Here is a 20,771-nt window from a genome sequence, read left to right as displayed (position 1 = left end):
GAAATCGTTGGTTTTTGACTACTTTTGGTATTTTTGTGCATATTTTTTGAAAAAGAGAGATTTAAGAGAATCTATTTACGTGGCTAGTTTTGGGTTCATTATAACTTTGGTCATAGCTTTATCCTTCTTCTCCTTCTTCTTTAATTTTTTAGCTAGCACGAGTTTTCTAAGTTGTCGGCAGCAGGAAAATATAAGCACATTCAATCCATGCATTTTTTAGAAAGAAACAAAACCAAACTAACGAAACTACGCTTATGATCATACCAATATTCTGAAAATACATATCTTATCTGGAAACATCTATCAATATTGATAGGCCATGAACTAGATCTAAAATCTGTTAAAAACTGTCATATTCAAATAATCTAATCCAATTATGTAGATGCTTTAATTTTTTTGCTCTAGCTTCTCTTTAGTACGAAATTTTAGTGAAATCTATAAAAAGGTTTGGACTTTGGAGGCATACGTGTAGGTGGGAGGACAAAAAATGAAGATAAAGCAGTCAAAGGCAAATCAAACATACAACAACAGACACAGAAAGAAAAGCTGCCTTATGAGACAGAAGGTCCCCAACAAAGCCGGCACCGACGACTCGCACGAACGAACAAGACGATACGAGAGTCACGAGACCGTATCACTGTCTGTCCTCTTTCTGCCACACAGTGTATGAACACAATAAAATCCGTTTATCTCAACTAGATAAAATGTAAATATATATATCAAAATAAATTATCACTTAACTCACGTACAAGTCGCAGTTAAAGAAAAAAAAGTTCCCGTTAATATATTATTATAATGGTGTAAGCGTAATTTCAGCAGAATCTGTTCACGATAATAATTTGGTGGTTATTAGTATCATCAATATACTAATATACTAGATATCAACCCACTTTATTATTGCGGATGCTTTGGGCGTTTAAGAGGATAGACTTAATTATTCCGTTAATTACTTTTAGAAAAGCACTATTAAGCATTGACCCGTCGGTTCTTAACTTTTTGTTAGTGTACCACAGGCTAATGCCATTATCATAAGTTGTAGAAAGAGACAAATTTTACTTCCATCGATATCACAGATACATATTTTTTTACCTTTTTATCAGTCAAAACATCTTAAAACACCAAAATATAGTTGATGTTTTTATTACTTATCATCATAGCATACTAGCTAAATCTTAAGCATTTGTTTGGTAATTATATATGCTTTTTTTCTTGGGTTAAAATGGTAATTATATATGTTTTACAAATCATTGTAGGATAGTAGCTTTAATATCCCCATCAATCGGAGTCATTGGATATATTTTTTGATGTATACCTAAATTGCTGTTGCTAAGATTAGTTAATTATCAAAAAAAAAAACAAAAAAGATTAGTTGGAATAAAAAAGTTTGGAATTAGGAATATGAGATGGATTTATTCAAAACAAAACAACCACAAAACTATATAACTATAGAGCACAACAACTACTAATAGAATTGCTTACTTTAATAAGAATCAATTGCTAGTGTTCGTAAATAATTGTCCAACTAATTAAGGGTTTTGAGTTTTGTGTGGTCTATGGTAATCGTTTTCGTTTTATGTTAAAAGGTTCTGTTCTCCTTCTATTAATTATTTCCGTAAATGTCGAAAAATAATGATAACAACAACAAAAAAACTATAGTATTAATCTTTCACTAGGCTCCAAAAATTTTGAACAATCTATTGCATATTTCGTCTTTATCAATTAAGACAATAAACAATCAACGATAGGGTCAGCCAATAACAGGAATGTTTTAACGAATCGACCCCATTAAATCAAATTAAGATCTAATTTTTGGATTTTAGAAAACAAAAGTAAGATTTTTGTGTTATAGCAAAAGGCAGACAAATCAAAAAGTTGGTTTCTTGGAAAGTACTCCACTGTAACTCTTTTCTTAGACTTATATAAATAATACATAAACAACTTTCATCTTCAACTTAAAAAAAAAACTCTCTTACTCCTCTGTTTCATCGAACTCTTTCTTCACTGTGCTTATTTTCTAAAGCTTCAAACTTTTTTTCTCTTCTTGAAATGGCCAAATCGAAGAAAATCTCTACGGGTCAACTATTTGGTTGTGAGAGTCTCCTTGGATGTATTTTCCAAAGCTGGAGCCCTCGCCGGCGAAAACCCTCTTTACCGGAAAAAGATCATCGGGCAAAAGATAACTTGCCTTCCAAGTCATCAACCACCGTTACAAACCCTAAAATCCTCCCAAGAAAATCGACCGATACTTCTTCTCAACCAAAGAAATCTGATCCTCAGAAACCCCAGCAAAAACAAAAATCCGATGAGAATCTCCCGAGAAAATCATCGGATTCCGCCAGAAAATCATCAGATTCCGCAAGAAAATCGATTTCGTCAGGCTCATCAAGAACAGAGAGCAAGAGATTCTCACTTAACGGCGTTATGGGAAACATTATTGTGAAACCACAGCCCGCCGTTAAAGCTGACGTGACACAGACGAGAAGACGGTGGGAGGGCAAACCGGTAAATTACAGACTCGATCCAGAGACTCTGAAGAAAATGGGAAACGAAGAGTATTGTCGTGGGAGGTTTGGAGATGCTCTTGTGTTTTACGAGAGAGCCATTTCAGCTGACCCCAAAACGCCGACGTATTGGTCTAACAAATCCGCCGCTTTGATCAGTCTAGGTCGTCTTCTTGAAGCTTCTGATGCTTGCGAAGAAGCATTAAGACTAAACCCAACTTACGAGAGAGCTCATCAGAGACTAGCTTCCCTCCAACTCAGGTAGAGTCTTTGCTTTTTTCTCTAATTGGTCCCTGTAAGTTTGAGATTATTACTATATAGTTCTAAATAATTAACAATTATCAAATTGCACCCTGACTTTTTTATGTTTTTGAACAGATTGGGTGAGGTTGAAAAAGCTATGAGTCACTATAACGAAGCTGGAAAATATACAGAGACAAAACATATAGAACAAGTTGAAGATGTTATAAAATGCTTAAGGAGGTGTGATGAAGCTCGAAGATCAAAGGAATGGAATGTTGCGTTGAAAGAGACTCTTTTTGCGATGTCATATGGAGCCGATTCATCGCCTCGGGTTAGCTATCTTTCTTGTTTATATCATCTCTCTAATGCTTTTTTGTGTCAATAATTAAGGAGCCAAATACTGCAAGTTTGATTTGACTGGTTGTGTTGGTTTAGCTTACCGGATATGATAAAAGTGAAATTTATAGGTACTCTTGTTAATTTTGACTAATTAAATCCATAAAATCTTCAATCTCATAAGGTCTATGCGCTCCAAACCGAGGCCTTATTGCATCTGCAGCGACACGAGGAAGCATACAGCGTGTATCAGAAAGGAACAAAACGCTTCGAGATCGATAGTTTCATAAAGATTTTTGGTCTTTCCATCACTTCTTACCTCTTAATGGTCGGAGCTCAGGTCTACATTGCAGTAGGAAGGTCAGTATAGTAAAACAGCATGACGTACGTTTTTACTTTTAACTTGTAAAATGTGAGGACACTCATGTCTTTCTTTCTTGGACAGATTTGAAGATGCAGTAACGGCATCAAGGCAAGCGGCTCGGCTGGATCCGAGCAGCGAAGAAGTAAACGCGGTGGCTAGAAAAGCGAGAGCGGTTGCTTCTGCAAGACTGAGCGGAAATTTGCTTTTCAACGCGTCAAAATTTGAAGGGGCTTGCGTGGTTTACACGGAAGGACTTGAGAAAGATCCCTATAATGCTCTCTTGCTCTGTAACAGAGCTGCTTCAAGATTCAAGCTTGGTCTGTTCGTGAAAGCCATTGAAGATTGCACATTGGCTCTCAGTCTCCAGCCATCGTACCGAAAGGCGAGGCGGCGCAGGGCAGATTCTTATGCCAAGGTATTCCAAAAGCTTAATTTAACCGGTCCGGACCGATTTAACATGATATTGGTATTTTTAGTGTGATATATGTAATTTGTGATGAATGTTTGTATGGTTTACTCTGTGTAAGTAGTTGGAGAAATGGCAACACGCGATTCAAGATTATGAGTTGTTGATGATGGAGACACCTGAAGACGAAGAGACTAGAAGAGCCTTGACTGAGGTGAATGTCCGGTTTAAGAAGCAGACCGGTGGAGATTTCCGGTTTAAAGGAGTCGGTTCGGATATGGTTGCGGTCAATTGAAATGGGAGATTTGGCTAAACCGAATTGTATAGTTTTACGTGGGATTCTTTTTTATGATTTGATTGTCTGCGTGTTGGTTTGCTTCTTTTTTTTTTTTGCTAATTTTACTATTTTCTTATATTAGGGACTTTTCTGTTTTTACTATAAATTTTTTGTATCAAACGGAAAACCTCATATAATAATAAGGGAGATGATCTTATAATTCCTCTTTTTTGAAAACCCAATATATATATATATATATATATATTATTTGTGTTAAGTCATATATTGCGTAAACGCTAAACCATATGTAATATGCAAGTTTGAATCCGAGTGGTGACAAAGCGATGTACTTGCACAAATCACTAGACACCATATGTCTCACAAACCCAATTCTCTTCTGACTGATCGTGATGTACATCTCTATAGCATTAAGAAAACTCATACATTTTTTGGCTGATGTCGCTTATTCGTTGGATATTATAATCATGGAGAAGAGAGCTAACTTGCCTGTTATTGCTTGCCGTGTTCAACCTTCAATTTGGTTATATATTAGTTGATTCTTTGTTGATTGTGTCTCTATCAAGAAGGGCAAGAAAAATGAAAATGACTAAGCGTGCTGCTATTTTTGGAGATTGGCAGTGAATACGCTTGTATAAGCTAATACATGGTGCAAATTGAAATGTTTCTTTCCATCTGAATTTTATTATATGATATCCAATAAAACGGCAAACTCCTCAATTTTATTATACACACAACGAGTATGATCAAACATGAAATACAAAAAAAAATGATCTATTAAGCAGGTTTGCGTAAAATGTAAAAAAGCCTGTACATATTTGCATTACATTACAAACGTTGTGATGAAACAAACGAAACAAAGAAGGTAAACAAAAAAAAAAAACTTTTGAGATACAAAACAAGGGAGAAGAAGAACCATGAAAAAAAAACCTCAAGAAACCCAAAGAAAAAAAAAACGAGTATCAAAATTAATTAACAGATAATCAAATGTAGTAAAAACGCTTGATTAGATTTTTAAAAATACGATGTTTAATGATGAGTAACGGTGGAGGATATGTATAATCAACTTTTCCAGCTTCGACTCCGAGACAGAGGATCTTGAATTCCGCCGACGACCCAAGTTTCCTTAGCTATGTCTGAAGAGAGTCTGTAAAACTCAGTATCGTATCTCATCAACACCAATTCCATCTTCTCTTCCTCCATTAATGATCTCAAATCCTTCTTCTTTGTCTTCATACTCGTTTCTTGATCCTCTGTTTCTTTTTCCTCTTTCTCTTCTTTTTGCTCTTCTCTGTTTTCTTGCTCTGTTTTTACTTTCATTCTTTCTTCTAACCAACTCTTCGCTGGAGCTGATCTACACCGCATCAGCAAAAGCGCGTTTGGCGGCGGAACCGCTGGTTCTGTCTCTGTGTCTTCAAGATCGCGTTTCTCATCACACTTGTTGTTGTTCTTGTCGTCATCTTGGTTGCTCTGTTCCTCTTGTAAAACCATAAACCATTTGGAGAAAACTGTCTTTGAGTTCTCTTCTTCTTCTCTTTCGCCTTCTTCTTCCTCATCATCATCATCATCATCTTCTTCCTCATCGTCGTCGCTAGTGACATCAGCATGTCGGAAATCACCAAAACACCTGAAATCGAATTTGATGTTTCTAAGACAAGTCAAGAAACCCATCACATCTTTCTTCAATCCAAAAAACTTGCTTTGCGATCTATTATCATGTATCCTCTCAATCTCTTCCATCACCGATTGCCAATTCTTTCCTCTCCCGCCGCATTTGCTTGGCCGGACTTTGATCTGACCGGCGCAAGTTACTTTAGGAGAAGTCGGTTCGGCTATTTCGTCACCGCCCATATTCTTACTGCTTGCTTGTTTAGCCCACAAAACAGGACTACCGTGTCCTCCACCGCCGCCGGAGAGTTTACTGAGCTGGCGACGGTGTTGGGGACGACGGTTAGTGGAGGAGTCAGAGGGGCGAGATGGGCTACAAATGGGCTTAGGAGTCAGAGCTAAGTGGGCTCTTGAAGGGAAACAAACCAACAAATCGGCAGAGTAACCAGAAGATGAAGATCCTCTGTTTCCATTGTTTCCTTTGATCATAGCTTTTTTTTAGTGTGCTTTTGTTTTCTTGGGGTTTGGTTTTTGGATCGATCTCTCAATGGAAGAGTTCAGCTTTTTATGTTTGGATTTATAAAATTCTTCTTCTTTTTCATAAAATTTCTTTTTAGGCTTTGATATTCCTGTGCTGTGACAGCTTTACATGCTTTTTGCTTTTACGTGGAAAAAAAAAAAAACTTTCTTTTTCACTAAACCCTTTTTTCAAAAAGTGAAAAAAAAAAAAAAATCGGTGGTGCATCTTTACCAAATGTTTTTGTAAAATGTGGTATTTAAAAATGTTTGTAAAATTGATGGATAAATATGAAGAAGAAGTGATGGGGTCAAAGAAGTGAAGTGGGTTCATTACAACTTTATTCAATCGTAAACAAGAAGCTTCTTGACTGAATCATTCACTTTCAAGTTTCAACATTCAATGGTAGTCACTACTTCATGTCCGTTTTTTTGCATTTCATCATACTTTGAGATTTATATGCCAATATCAGATGATGGGTTTAAATTTATACGGTAAATGAACTAAAGACTTACTGTAGCAAATGTGAAATCCATATTTGGTCAGTAACTCATGTTATAGGTGTTCGTCTAGATTTCACCGCTATAAATTCGATTTTTCGCATTGATCATAGTTCTTACATTTATCGATAATTCGACCCATAATCAAATTTCAAAAGTTTGTTTTTTTTTCTCGTGATTTTTATGTCAAAACTCAAAACAATGCATAATTACATTTATAGATGAAATAATATATTCACATTATAACAACTAAACAAAGAATAACATGTGAATGTGACAAGGGTGATGATGGGTTATAGTCGAATTGCTCAATAGATTAAAGTTGGAAAGGTTTCGTGGGCTTTACTTTTGCAATTTCAATATAAAATGATAATATTATTATAAGATAGAAAAAGGAAAGACAATGGTATAAAGAAGAAAAAGGAAAAGATTGGAAGGGCACGAGGCTTGTTTCTTAAACCAATGGTACTCACAAGCTGTGTGGTCACATTTCCCTTTGTTGTTGTTATCTTCAACCATACAATCATCAAATTCAGTTGCCATCTTACGATTTTAACTACCTTCTAACTATTAAACTATATCACCAAACTATATAGCATCAAATTAATGACAATGAAAATCAGGAGTGCAAACGATTTAGGGATGTGAATGATGTGATCAAGTACTAAAATAGTGTATGGTGAACGTATGTGGCATGAGGCATGAATTGTTTGATATGATTGTTTCACAATCGAAAAAAACATCATTGCAGAGAAAATTGTTTTGAAAACCAACCCAACAAAAAGTTGTGGTTCCACTTCACAGTTTTATTTCTCCAGTATTCTACAGTTTCACCATTCAAATCATCACAATATTTATGGTAAGTTGCTAATTACACTCCAACTCAACATCAAGTAAAAACAATGAATATAAAAAAAAAAAAAAAAAACCTTTTATCGACTAATTTTAAGTATAGTTACACATCTAATTTAATTTAACGGTTTTGCTTAGCACTAAGACAAACCATTGATGTACATCGTCGTTTCTCCTACAAAGAACACAAACTCCTTAAATATACTAATGATTCCCACACGAAAATTTCCAGAAAAAATCTTTGATAGCCTTCTAATCCTTTCTTTATTTGAAACATCACCAAACGTCAAAAAGTTCTCTAATGATTTTTTCTCTATGTTTTGGTGCTATACTCATTGTAGTTACCTGTCTTTTTATTGTTCAAGACATTTGTTGCGTGGCTTTAGACAAGTTTCGATTCTTGAATAGGAGATTTTCCTTTATGATGGTCTTGTTCTTCTTTACTTTTCACAAAAAGAACACGAGAAAATGAGTTTCTAAGTTCCTATACCTTAGATTCAAACACAATTTTGTTTTAGTTTCATGCTTCTCACACAAAACTGAATTTTCACAGATACAGTTCAGAGTTGTGTCTTTTCGGTTTGGATGTAGCTCTCGCTCCAGCTTTTCACACTCTGGCTTCAACCGTTAATTCCCTTCCAAATTAAAACATGTATGTTATTAGGAATGTGGCCTAACTTAACCCAAAAGCTAGCTCAAGAGTTAAGGGTTGCCACATCCTTTATATATTACCCAAAGATCTTAATCCCAAGCAATGTGGGACATTCTAATAGGCCTCCTCGAGATGTGGGTGGGAAACGGTCCAATGGGAAACAGCCCAAGCCCAACATCTCGGAAATACAACAAGACATGCCACTTATATGGGCCACATAGGTGGGAAACCATTTTTTGTAGGAATTTGTTTGTTGGGCCAACCTGGGGCTCTGATAACATATTAGGAATGTGGCCTAACTTAACCTAAAAGCTAGCTCAAGAGTTAAGGGTTGCCACATCCTTTATATATTACCCAAAGATTTTAATCCTAAGCAATGTGAGACATTCTAATATATGTATAACATGGACGTTTTGGATCTTTGGTTAAAGAAGTATTAGATTTTTTACATGCCTTTTATTTTTAATACACTTTTTTTTTTTTTTGAACAAATCCTTTTAATACACTTTTATCTCTCTCTTTTTTGGCAGCAAATACACTTGTGATTTTATCTAACTAACTTTGATACTTTGATATTTTGATATTAAACAACAATTTTGGCAAATTTGCCTTTTGGCCTTCACCGAATTGAGTAATTATGAAACTCGAATTTTCACTTTAATTCACGTGAAATGGGTGCGCTAATTGCGTTCATCTCTTTAAAGTAATACAGTTTAGAACTGTTGGAATATGTATATGCATTTCAAAAATACTTAAATAAAAATAAACCATCAGACCCCAAATATTAATGGAAAAACTAAAAGTTAGGTATGTCTTATCAGTTATCAAGATAAGTTGCATCAACATTGAGGTAGGCCTTAAGCACCAGAGAAAACTTTATCTTTAACAGTTAAGTATCAATTTCAGAACTTTATAAATAAATAGAAAAAGGAATATATAACATTTTAATCAAATTTCATAAAGCTAAATTTATGTAGATTGAAGATACTGTTTGATTTAGTTGTACCCCAATCCTTGTGAATGAGAGCGACAATATTGAAAAATCATGTGGGTAGGCCTTTTGGGCAATTCCAGTGTTCTAAAAAGCGGTCTAGGCGGTCGCGTAGGCCCCGACTAGGCGCTAGGCTCTTATGCGACGCCTAGATAACCGCTTTGACCGTCTAAAATTACACAGATCTTGTTTAATGTATTATTTCAATTTTAATTAGAGTTTTATTTATATATATAGTTATAAATATTCATATATTATTTAATATAAATATAAATAAATGTTTTATCTAATTTTTGTTTATAATTTCATAATTTTTTGTTTTATATAGATATTTTATATAACTTTTATATATAATATCATATTTATAATATTTTATATTATAAACGTCTAAACCGCTTAAAAAATCGCCTATGCCCGATTAGGCGTTCTAGGCGCTAGGCATTGGGTCACCGTCCGCTTAGCGCCTAGCGCTTTCTTGAACACTGGGCAATTCACATCTTACTCTCTTTGTTCACAAACTTAGGTCATCTCAAATCACAATGAAACATATTTAATTACAGATAAGGTTAATTATGAAAGAAAAAAACATGATAAAATGTGACAAAAAGAAGCCTTGTAAGTATGAAAATTGTATTCCCTAACACTTTCAACTAGCAATCAAAGTTTTTAATTGATGCACCATCATTCATCCTACCTATAAGCTATGGTTGGGATTCACTCTCTAATCAAGTTTACATATGTGAGATATTTTGTTTGATTTGATTTAAAGCACATATATTTGTCACTGAAATATAAGCTAGGACCACCATTTTTGTTTATGGACCACAAATATTTGATTAATTAATGGTTAAATGAAACTTACACCTTAAATACTTTCTTTCTCTGCACACTATCTCCTTTTACATATTTATAATAATGTTAAGAAATATATTAGTGACCTAATCAGTAACATCCTTTTGATCATGATAGTGATGATACCACTCAATGTGTTCATACTTCATAATGATATCATATCAATTAATTTATAGATCTTTATTTTATTCAAGAAAGGTTGATAGAGACATTGAAATGTCGAACTAGAGCTCATAAACTGAAAGTTGAAAGAGATGTGGATTAGTTTTCTTTTGCGGATAGAGATTTTAGCGGGCCTTAATGGGCTTAAAATCAGATCCAATAGGCTTGAAATTTGCAAATTGCGTAATTATTAATTGCTTTTATTCCATCACCTTATATGATCTAGGGCTGGGCTTTTAAACCGAACCGAATGTACCGAACCAAAACCGAAGCAAAAAAACCGAACTGAACCGAACCGAAAATTTGAAAATAACTGAATGAATACTAAATTTGATAACCGAAATAACCGTAACCGAATCGGTACCGAACCAAAATATTTCGGGTAACCGAAATACCCGAAATGCAATTATATTTTTGAAATAATTAGTTATTTATTGACCAAATAATCAAAAATACTTGAAAAATCTATAAAAATAGTAAAAATACTCAAAAATAACCGAAAAATATTCAAAAATATTCGAAAATACTAAAAATAACCGAAATATCCGAAAATATCCTAAACAAAATAACCGAATGGATACTAAATTTTAAAACCGAAAGAATCGGAACTAAACCGAAATCGAACCGAAATTTCAAAATATCCGAATGGATACTAAATTTTAAAACCGAAAGAACCGAAAACTGAATGGACCCAACCGATAACCGAAAGCCCATGCTTATTATGAACCATTTGAGAGCTAGTAATAGTATTAAATTTCAGAAATTATTGCTATTAATTTATTCGTACGAATCATATCTATATATTATATTAGATGCTGCAACGCATTTAATGTGGTAATCATATCATATTAGAGGAATAATTCGGATTTGATGTCATTTGACCCAAAAGTCGTACTCCAATAGTACAGTCGGCTTTGTACGATGCGTATGTATATATACATAAGAAAGGGGCCGAATAAACAAAAGCCCAAAAAAAAGCCCATTAGGCCTTAGAAAGAATTCATCTCTAACACATTTCTCCTACGCTTGAGCAACGCCGTAACGGCTTCTCCGTACATACAATCACCGCCATCTCCGGCGAACGCCTCAGTCACCAGCTCAACATCGTTATCATCGGAAGCCACACCAGTTGGCCTTACGACAACCAACGTCGCAGCTTCGAGACAAATCCCGCTCTTCAGCATCAGCGACGGCGCGTGTCTCATACTCATCCTCACGCTAGGAACCACCGTGCGTTCACCCACGCGCTCTAATGTTTTATCATCCCCACGCGCCTCCGTCTCTCTGTATTCTTTCATCCCCGCCGCGTCCATCACCACCGTACCTTCACCTTCCCTGTCACGCACAATCAATTTCTCCATGTCCTTGTGATCTTTCACCAAATCTCTCATCAAGTAATGACGCGTCGAAGCCGCCATCAACGCGCTGATCGTCCACACCACGCGCGTCTTCAATCCACAAACGAACTCCGAATCAGACTCCACGCCACCGTCAACGACGGCGGTAGATTCCGTAGCTGCTGAAGTATTAACCGTCGCGGAACGGAAAGCCACGATGACGCAGCTCTTGAGAGTTTTTCCGAACTCAGCCTTCCACTTAACGGCGGCGCCTTTCTCGAGCTTGACATCGCCGCCGTATAACTCCACCTCCAGATTCCGGATCCGTTCAAATCCGGCGAGAATCTGAGCCGGAGTTTTCGGGGATCGGGTTAAGATTTCGTCAGTTTTAGCTGGTTTGGAGAAGCTAGGGAGGAGACCGTAAATGGATTTGAACAGAGATCGGAAGAAGCTAGCGATCGGAGAATCAATCTCGGAGTCGGATTCGGTGGCTCCGAGGATCTGATCGAGTTGAAGAAGGAGCGAGTCAGACTGAGTGGCCAACGAGTTGAATCGTTTGGAAACGGAACGACATCGTATTAACGTTTTGACGTCACCGACTTTGTTCAAAATGTCGATGACCACAGGATCTGGAATCGCATCAAAAGCGTCCATGATTCTCTTTTTCTATGGTTTTACTCAAATACCCTTTTGAAACCTTCGGGACTGTTTAGAGAGTTCTCTCACTTTGTGTTATGAGCTGTGTAGAGAGAGTTTTTGCGACTTTAAATAAGGAAACGAGAAATGGAGAGAAATTATTTTTTTTCCGGCATGTAGGACCATAATTGCCGTCGGTATAATGATATTTTAATTAATAAAGAACATTAAGTACGGCTTTTTCGAATTTTATATGAGTGGTTTGATAATTATTAAGGAGACATCAACGATTGTGATGCTCTCTATCCGGCGACATCGTCCATGATCAACGGTCCAAGCTGCTTTAACGTATTTTTTTGTTAAATCATCACGGTCCATACTGGAGGAAAATAATTGTTTTAAAAAATATGAATTGTATATGGATACCATAGCTTTAAATAAACTTTTTGAAAGTTTTCTTGAACATATATTTGTATGACTGATGAATAATTCGTTGTCATAACTGAATAAATGAATCGATATTATAATAAATTTAATAAATGAGTAAATGTTGTTTAACTAATAGAGTGATTCTAAATATTAACGACTTTAGACTCTCAACTTAAAAGTCTTTCTGTTGAAAAGAAAATAAATAACTAGTAACTTCAATGGAGAAGAGTGGAGTATCAAATTTTTGTTCGAACACCCTTACCAATTTTCGATATTCCAAATCATTTATTGTTTGTTAATTCCCAAGACTCGGACCAAAACAAAAGGTTTCACGAAAAAACTATCTTTGATTAATTCAAGTTTTTAACAGCCAGTTTTTTCTTTGTGTTTGCATTGACGTGTAGAAAATGAAATTACGGATGGTCTCTCTAATTATTATCTTCGTCTAATGTTTATGTATATTATTCATCCAACTATATAGTATTTAAAATGTATAAACAAATTGTACAATAGAAATGAACAACCAATCGAAACCTCCTGCGAAACCCTGTTCTTTTACAACACAATTGTTCACGAGGATCATCATCGTTCGTACACTCCTGTTGCATTTGTACGGAATGGACAGCTTCACATGCAAACCCTGTAAGACGGCACTCTCTATCTCTCTGCTTTAGCATTGATGGATCATCGTTATAAGGGAACAAACAAAAACACTGTATTGTCTACTTGTTTTTTTCTCTGTCTATTTGAGAGAAGAAAAACTTTCTTATTAAAGCCTTTAAGGGCTTGTGAAATTGAGCTTGAACACAATTTTAGTGAATTTTCTAAGATGAATTTCGGGAGAGACTTTACGCTAGAAGCCGAAGTCGTTAATTAAATTTTTTCTGACATATGTATTTTTATTTTACACACGAAATAATCTCGAGATAAATAAACATTCACTAAACCAAATTATTAAGACTCTTTAAACATTACGGTTTTCTCATGTGTATGTCTAGGTTCATTCTGACCTTATTGTTAAATAGTACTATTATTCCATAAACTAGTTTTCTCTACATATGTTACCATTATTTTGAAATATATTGTGCTCTCTTTATTTTATTTATATATATGTAAAGCTCGAGCGATGGTGAGATTAAGTTGGGACAGGTTGTATTAATGCTTTTGTCTTCTGAGATAATGTATGGATTTGGGAGTTGTTGTGGCATATCTTGTCACACGTCCTTCCATGGAGATCCATACATCATACGCATAATCTAGTGGCTGGGTAGAAATGTCTTACTCACGAGTCATTACTCATCACAATAATTTAGAATATTGCTAAATCAACTATGGTCATTGAGTTAATATGACAATAACATCATAATAAAAGTATAGTGTTAATTGTGGTAATGCTATAAAAGCTATTTTTATGTTTGAATTAGAAACTCAAATTAAGAAAGCAGTTAACGTTGTTAATGTAGATTACACTCCCTTTGTTTAGACATTGTTCATATATTTAACTTATATTTTGACAATTCAGTTTGTTAATGATCAATGCAAAACTGAATTAAGCCATTAATGCACGTGTTTGCTCGTAACTTCCAATATTTGCTCCAGCGTTTGTTTGGCGAATCCATTTTATGGCTCCAAATCATAGCTGATTTTTATTTACTTTAAATGGTTTAACTTGAAATATCTTCAATCTGTTTAAATGTGGACTAATACTCCGATGCCACTAGAAAAAATAAATCGATTCAAAGTGTATAGTCAAGATAAATTCACTTGAAAATCGTTGATTCAATGTTTAGTTGTTGATTTTTTCTTTCCCGTAACAAATGCATACACAATTTTTTTTTTTTTTTGTGAGTAAATGCATCCACAATTTGTAGCTGAAAGAGTCAAAAAAAAAAATTCCATTTAGTTTGAAGAGAAATAAAAGAGAATCAAATCAATGAGAAATATTATTGGCACGGAAAACAATGCCATTTTCCAAAGGTTACGCAATTGCCAAAAAAAACACATCTTTCTTGGCGAAGATAACAAAAGGAACGGTTCGATTGCCAACATTTATTTTTGTCTCTTTTTTTTGCCTATTTTTGTCTTTGTTGATTTATTGTCTGTCACAGGCAACTTGACACTGTCTTCCAAATTGTTTACGTCTATGAATAATTTCAGCTTTAATGTAATTCATTGTCCTTGCTCTAAGACAACTACGAGAGAGCCAACCTGTGGATTTTAAAATCAGAGATACTTTCAACTGGAGAATAATCCATTGAATTTCAAATCGAAGGTTTGTTGAAACTAATTTCTTAATTGGCAAAAAAAGGACAAAAGAAAAAAGAATTCTTAATTGGCTAAGCCAATGGTATATAGTATATGATGTGCTATGAAAATTACGACATTGTGTTTATACCTGTTTTTATTTCATTTTTAAAAAGGAGGAAAGCTACTGCTAATAATAATAATTCCTAAAATTATTAGATGTTTGGACTAAAAACACAAAGATTAAAAAACAATAAATATTTTCTCATTTATGAAAATTCAACCAATAAAAAAAATACTGCATAACTAAAACAATTAAAAACTATTAAACTAATATAATTCATGCATTTAGAGAAAATCTTATATAATAAAACAAATGAAAATGCTTTAAACATCTTACATATTGGGACATAAGGAGTACTACAAAGCCGATATTATAATTTAAAGAAGGGAAAAACACATTTTTAACTTTCAAAGTGCTACTGTGTAGCACTTTAAACCTCAAAAGAATTTCACTAACACTATAACCCACCAAAATAATTTTACTAACATTTTAAAGCCTCCAAACTAACTTTTCTGTTTGTCCCACCATAAAAATGATGTAAAATTTAATTTTTAGTTTAGTCTACATTTATTTAGTTTAAGTTAAATATAAATTAATTTGAATATTTATTGCAATTAATCAAAATCTAAAAAAACTTTAATTATTATTTATTACAATTAATAAAAACCTAAAACAAAAAAAAAATTCACTTTCTTTGTTTATTCACCATTCGACTACGGAATTTTGAAATTAAACCTCTGAAACTATAGATTTAACCACAAGAGAAGTTTATAGTATAATAATAATATAAACCAAATAATGTAGAATATGAGATATAAGAGAAGTTTAAATAGAATAATAAAAACCAAAGACTGTTAAAATTTAGAAAACATAACATTCTCCGTATCGAATGAATCTATTATTTTTTTTACTTTTCTTAATAATCGGAAAATTATAATAAATAATAAAATTAATTAAAATTTAAATTAAACTAAATAAATTTATAGTAAACCAACATAAATTAATTGTTCTATTATATTTTATGGCGGTGCAAACATTAAAGTAGTTTGGAGGTTTAAAGTGTTAAAAAAAAATAATTTTGGTGGTTTATAGTGTTAGTGGAATTCTTTAGAGATTTAAAGTGTTACCCAGTGATACTTTGAGGGTTAAAAATGTAATTTTTCTATTTAAAGAAAGTGGATAGCGCTAATACTAATTTAAATTTTGGGGGACAAGTGGACAACTCACCCGTGACAACGACGAAAAAAATAGATATAAAAAGATCTTAATCATTGGTTTATTTTGTATCATTGAGAGTATTTGATTATTATATTTTTTTATATTCGAAACGCACAGCTAAGCTAAAATAATTTAAAATAAAATCTGAGAAATAATTAAACTTATCAAAGTCGCCAGTTGGAAACTTGGAATCATGGTTTAGTTAGGCTCTGAATGATAATTATAAGAGAAATGTGCAAATGAAAAAAAGAAAAAAAAAAAGAATTAATTAATTAAAAATTATAGTAATTTTTACAAATATGAACCAACAATATTTGGGCCTAATGTTGATTAGCACAACATCGTCAGGTCTGGGTCCGCAATTAATACTGATCGGGTTTTGGAATGACGTACAAAAAAAAAAAAATACTGATAGGCTTTTTCTATTAGCATTCATTTCTTCGATTTCTCTAATGGGCTCCCAACTCTTTGGACTCTAAGGCCCGTTACTGACTTACTGTACAGTTATTTTATACAATTCGAATACGTTCGAATCGTTTCATAGCCAATCTGTAATAACAATATTGATGATTTGTTTGGCCCATTGTATTTTACACAAGGCCCGTTAATTATTGACTTAAAATTTTTTTAAAGTTTCTTATGTAAGATGCGATTCATGTGACTTATTTACTCTAACCGTTTAACGTTTTGCTACACAAACAATAAAAATAAAAGGAACAATATGAAATAAAATTTATGAAAATAGACTATCTGAGAAAGGTGGAACGAGTTTTTTCCATGGTAACTACATTCAACTTGCAGTAATATTCAACTGAAACGATATAAAATATTCGTTACTCCATTAACTCTTACTTATTTTTGTATAAAAGCCCTTTATTCTAATTTGTTAGTTGGAATCTAATACTAACCTACTAGATTTTAACCCGCGATGTACCGCGGGATGATTTAATTTTAAAGTTAGTATAAAAATATTTTGTAAATTGTATCTCCTTATAACATATTTATTTATATTATAGTTTACAATTGTTATTAAGTAACGGTATACCACGAGTCCACGAGATAATTATTAATAAACTGAGGATTTAATCAGTATTAAAGCGGTATATAAATATTGATTCAAATTCATCCGCCATATAAATCATTTCCGAAATATAACCCGTTCCGTAATTTCTTAACCCGTCCTGTGATTTGTATTAAAAAAAATAAGGATTAAATCCGTATTGAAGCGGTGGATTAATGATATTTTAATCTTTTTATTATTGTTGATTCAAAAACCCGTTCCGCCAAACCCATCCCGCCAAAAAACTCATTTATTTTATTAATGTTCTTATTTATGATATGATTCTGAATCATTGTCTAAATATTTTAATCGATGTAGAACGTTGAACACACATTTTCGTCAATTGGATAATATATGTCCGTTTTTAAAATTTCGAATCACAGTATATGCAGAAAAAAATTGATTTTTTTTTTACTTTATGTATTATATGATGATTCAAAACAGTTAAAAACAAATCAAACAAAGATAATAGGAGAATCATAATTATAAATCTTAATCAAATCTTCTAAAAATCTAAATTATTAAATATGGAATATCCGGTGTATGAGTTGGGTTAAATATAATCCGACCCAACAAATTTTTTGTGAAGGAATTTTTAAAATGGGTAGAATATCCGATATATCCGAAAGCTTTTTTACCCACCCGTCACAAAAAGTGCTGCAATTATACTAGTATAGATATCGAGTACTACTAGTATATCTAACAATAAATAATCAGTATAATCATTTATCCGATCTACTAAACCTATAACTCTAGCTTTCTATAAACGTTTATTGTTAATTTGTTATTATTATCCTTTGTCCAATACCTTGCAATAAATATTATAAAAATAGTGCAAATAAGTACCTCTACACAAAGTTTAATTTATTTTCTATCGTTTTAAAACCTGAAAGCGGGTAATTATTTGGACGAAACTAAATCTGCTCCCTAGTTTAAGATCACTAAATCACATGGTCTGAAATCTTAATCATCCAATCAAAGATTAATCTTTTAGTAAGTAATTAAAAATGGGAAAATTGGAAATAAAGGATATCTACTTAAAAATTTGTCCATATACACCTTTTTTGTGAGATTATCAGTTTGGACGATTTTACCCCTACACCCTAATCTAAATGTTTTTTTAAAAAATAATCATAAAAACATGTAGATATACAAGAGTAGAAGTGATTTGAAGTGGAATTTTTTTGATTTGGTTTAAAAAAAAGTTGATTTTTTGATAGATAAAGTTTCATCTAATTTTGGTAGAACACGTTTTCTAGAGTTCTGCGAAACTCAGAATGTGTATTCTGCATTTTTGTACATGTTCTACGTATTTCAGATAAGATTTCTGTTCTGAGAATTTTAGAAATCCTAAAATCATAAATCTAAAATATTTAGAACATGCATTCTACGTTTTTCTCTATGTTCTAAATATTTTAGAATAGACGTTCTAATAATTTCTACATCTTCTGCCATCGTTAGAAATTGTAATCTGAGTTTAGAATGTATATTCTATGGTATTGCAGATTTCGATTTCTGTAATTTTTAGAATGCTCTAAATATAGAAAGTAAATCTTTAGAAAAGGAAACAAAATATTTTTTTTAGATTACGATTTAAATGAATATTTATTGTTTAGATTACGATCTAAAAGATGTAGAAGTTGTTGTCTACGTTTTTAGACTAAGATTAAAACCTAAAACGTTTTCTAAACCCTAAAAAGCTACATGGCTTAATCCTACACGTCTTAGTCCACCACTTTTGATTTTATTCTAATAATTTTCGTTTTGCTGTTTTAAGTATAACATTCACTTAAACTTATATTTTTGTTTTTTGTGTTTTGATTTATAGATTTAGTATTAGTTAAGTCCGTGGTTTAGTTTTGAACTATGGATTCAATTCTACTTATGATCATTTTTTGTTATTGAGTTCGTCTCTAATGTTTGTGTTCATAATCAAGTTTGTAATGGATCAAATTATACATGAGTAGAACACGTATAAAACAGATAAGCACAAGAAGTAGTGGAGAACAAAAAATCATCTTGCTCGAGCTAAAAGGAGATATTAGAGACGAACTCAAGAAACTTACTTTCATAAAATGCCTAAATAATTAGGAAAAAAAAACAAAGGTCATACAAACTACATGTCGCAAGACTAGTACATAATCTGTTTGCACGATAAAAAAAACCATACTGCTAATTAATCTCAATCAATTTCAAGGATATCCGACAATTGATGTGGAGGTTTATAGTTCTCCATTCGCTCAATTAAGATAGGATCATGAGCAGCCTCCCAAAGGTCTACATCAATCTTCATGCGCGCCTCTTTGATGTTCCTATCGTTTATCAAATCCATGCTTAGATTAAGCATATGGCACTCAATGTGGCAAAGCATCTTTGATTTTCCTAAGTATCGATAATCTGCAGCTGTTGTTAATTTTCTCAACTTCAGGCTCTTTACCATGTCCGAAAAGGCGCTTGGGAAACTCCTTAGTAGTGGCTGCACATAAAAAACAAACATATGTAAATAAAACCATTCACAGTGATGACTAATTATAGTGCATAGTTGCAGTTAGCAAACAAAAATTAGTATGTTAAAGAACCTGATGTCTTACTCGTGCTTCCTAGATTGTTTTCCATTGATAACCTTTGATGTAATGTAGATCCAAAACCTGAAAATAGAGAACAAACTAGCTTTATCAAATATTGAAAGTTATTAAGAGACAAAACACTTGATATTAAAATAAACCTAAGAGCTTCACAATGTCAAAATTTAAGAGCTGAGAGTTTAAAATCAAATATCTAAACAGCTCAAGAAGGATCACAAAAGAATTCTAATTTCATAAACTTAAGAGCTGAGAGTTTAAAATCAAATATCTAAACAGCTCAAGAAGGATCAATGAATTCCAACACAAACACATATACATTAACATGAATCAAAGAGATAGAAGACTTAATCAATCTACATGCAATTGAAATATTTCCAATGACGATATGTGGATGGCTTTAGCTAAAAAGATTTACAATTGACTTAGATGTAGAAGATTTACAAGAGACAAAACCTATAACTAATAAAAAAAAGAAGACACGTACTTGAGCTACTCACGACACACACACACACACACAAATAGTGGACTAAACAGATCAAAAAGAGAACAAAAAGATCACTTCGATTGTAATTTGGAATCAAAGAGCGAAAGACTTATTCAATCTACATTCAATTTAAATTTGGAATTTTAAAACTCACCAAATTGAAACCTTTAATCGAGTTTCACGAATTCAAAGATATTAACAACTCTACATGCAAATTGAAATTGTGACTTGCAACTAAATCGAGAGAACAAAAAGATTCACATCGATCTACAAGTCTCAAATCTAATTTTTGTTTATATGAACGCAAATTTCTAAACGAGTAACAAAAATTGTGACTTGAGATGAGAAAAAGACATAATTTCAATCACAAAAAAGAGTAGAGCAACGTACCTATTGATTCAGTCTTCAATCGTTGCCCAGATGAACACCGGAGGA

At 33.0% G+C, this 20,771-nt stretch overlaps 3 protein-coding genes and 1 long non-coding RNA gene across 5 annotated transcripts; 1 reads left to right on the top strand and 3 right to left on the bottom strand.

Moving 5' to 3' along the window:
- Positions 1 to 1,779: 1,779 nt before the first annotated feature.
- LOC9323787 (inactive TPR repeat-containing thioredoxin TTL3) lies at positions 1,780 to 4,369 on the top strand. 2 transcript variants are annotated; one of them, XM_021035640.1, is made up of 5 exons: positions 1,780 to 2,762; positions 2,880 to 3,075; positions 3,265 to 3,440; positions 3,526 to 3,859; positions 3,966 to 4,049. In XM_021035640.1, exons 1-5 carry the CDS (start codon positions 2,047 to 2,049, stop codon positions 3,972 to 3,974), a joined length of 1,431 nt encoding a protein of 476 aa, XP_020891299.1. In that variant the 5' UTR covers positions 1,780 to 2,046; the 3' UTR covers positions 3,975 to 4,049. The 2 variants fall into 2 exon arrangements, with proteins under 2 accessions (XP_020891299.1, XP_002889175.1); XM_002889129.2 differs by having other exon boundaries at positions 1,786 to 2,762; positions 3,975 to 4,369.
- A 476-nt stretch (positions 4,370 to 4,845) lies between these two features.
- On the bottom strand, positions 4,846 to 6,412 carry LOC9323786 (nucleolar GTP-binding protein 2). The gene has a single exon (XM_002887676.2). It carries the CDS (start codon positions 6,240 to 6,242, stop codon positions 5,208 to 5,210), a length of 1,035 nt encoding a protein of 344 aa, XP_002887722.1. The 5' UTR covers positions 6,243 to 6,412; the 3' UTR covers positions 4,846 to 5,207.
- A 4,697-nt stretch (positions 6,413 to 11,109) lies between these two features.
- On the bottom strand, positions 11,110 to 12,555 carry LOC9323785 (F-box protein At1g78100). Its single transcript, XM_021035749.1, has one exon. The coding sequence runs from the start codon at positions 12,268 to 12,270 to the stop codon at positions 11,269 to 11,271; it is 1,002 nt and encodes a 333-aa protein (XP_020891408.1). The 5' UTR covers positions 12,271 to 12,555; the 3' UTR covers positions 11,110 to 11,268.
- A 6,672-nt stretch (positions 12,556 to 19,227) lies between these two features.
- On the bottom strand, positions 19,228 to 20,771 carry LOC9323784. The gene is made up of 3 exons (XR_002334189.1): positions 20,727 to 20,771; positions 19,847 to 19,915; positions 19,228 to 19,743 (listed from the first exon to the last, which is right to left on the bottom strand). It is a non-coding gene; the product is annotated as an uncharacterized LOC9323784 (long non-coding RNA).

The sequence above is a fragment of the Arabidopsis lyrata genome, assembly GCF_000004255.2.
Source record: "Arabidopsis lyrata subsp. lyrata unplaced genomic scaffold ARALYscaffold_2, whole genome shotgun sequence".
NCBI classification, from domain to species: Eukaryota; Viridiplantae; Streptophyta; class Magnoliopsida; order Brassicales; family Brassicaceae; genus Arabidopsis; species Arabidopsis lyrata.
The sequence above is the reverse complement of the archived record's forward strand: the minus strand, read 5'-3'. Positions and strand labels throughout refer to the sequence as shown.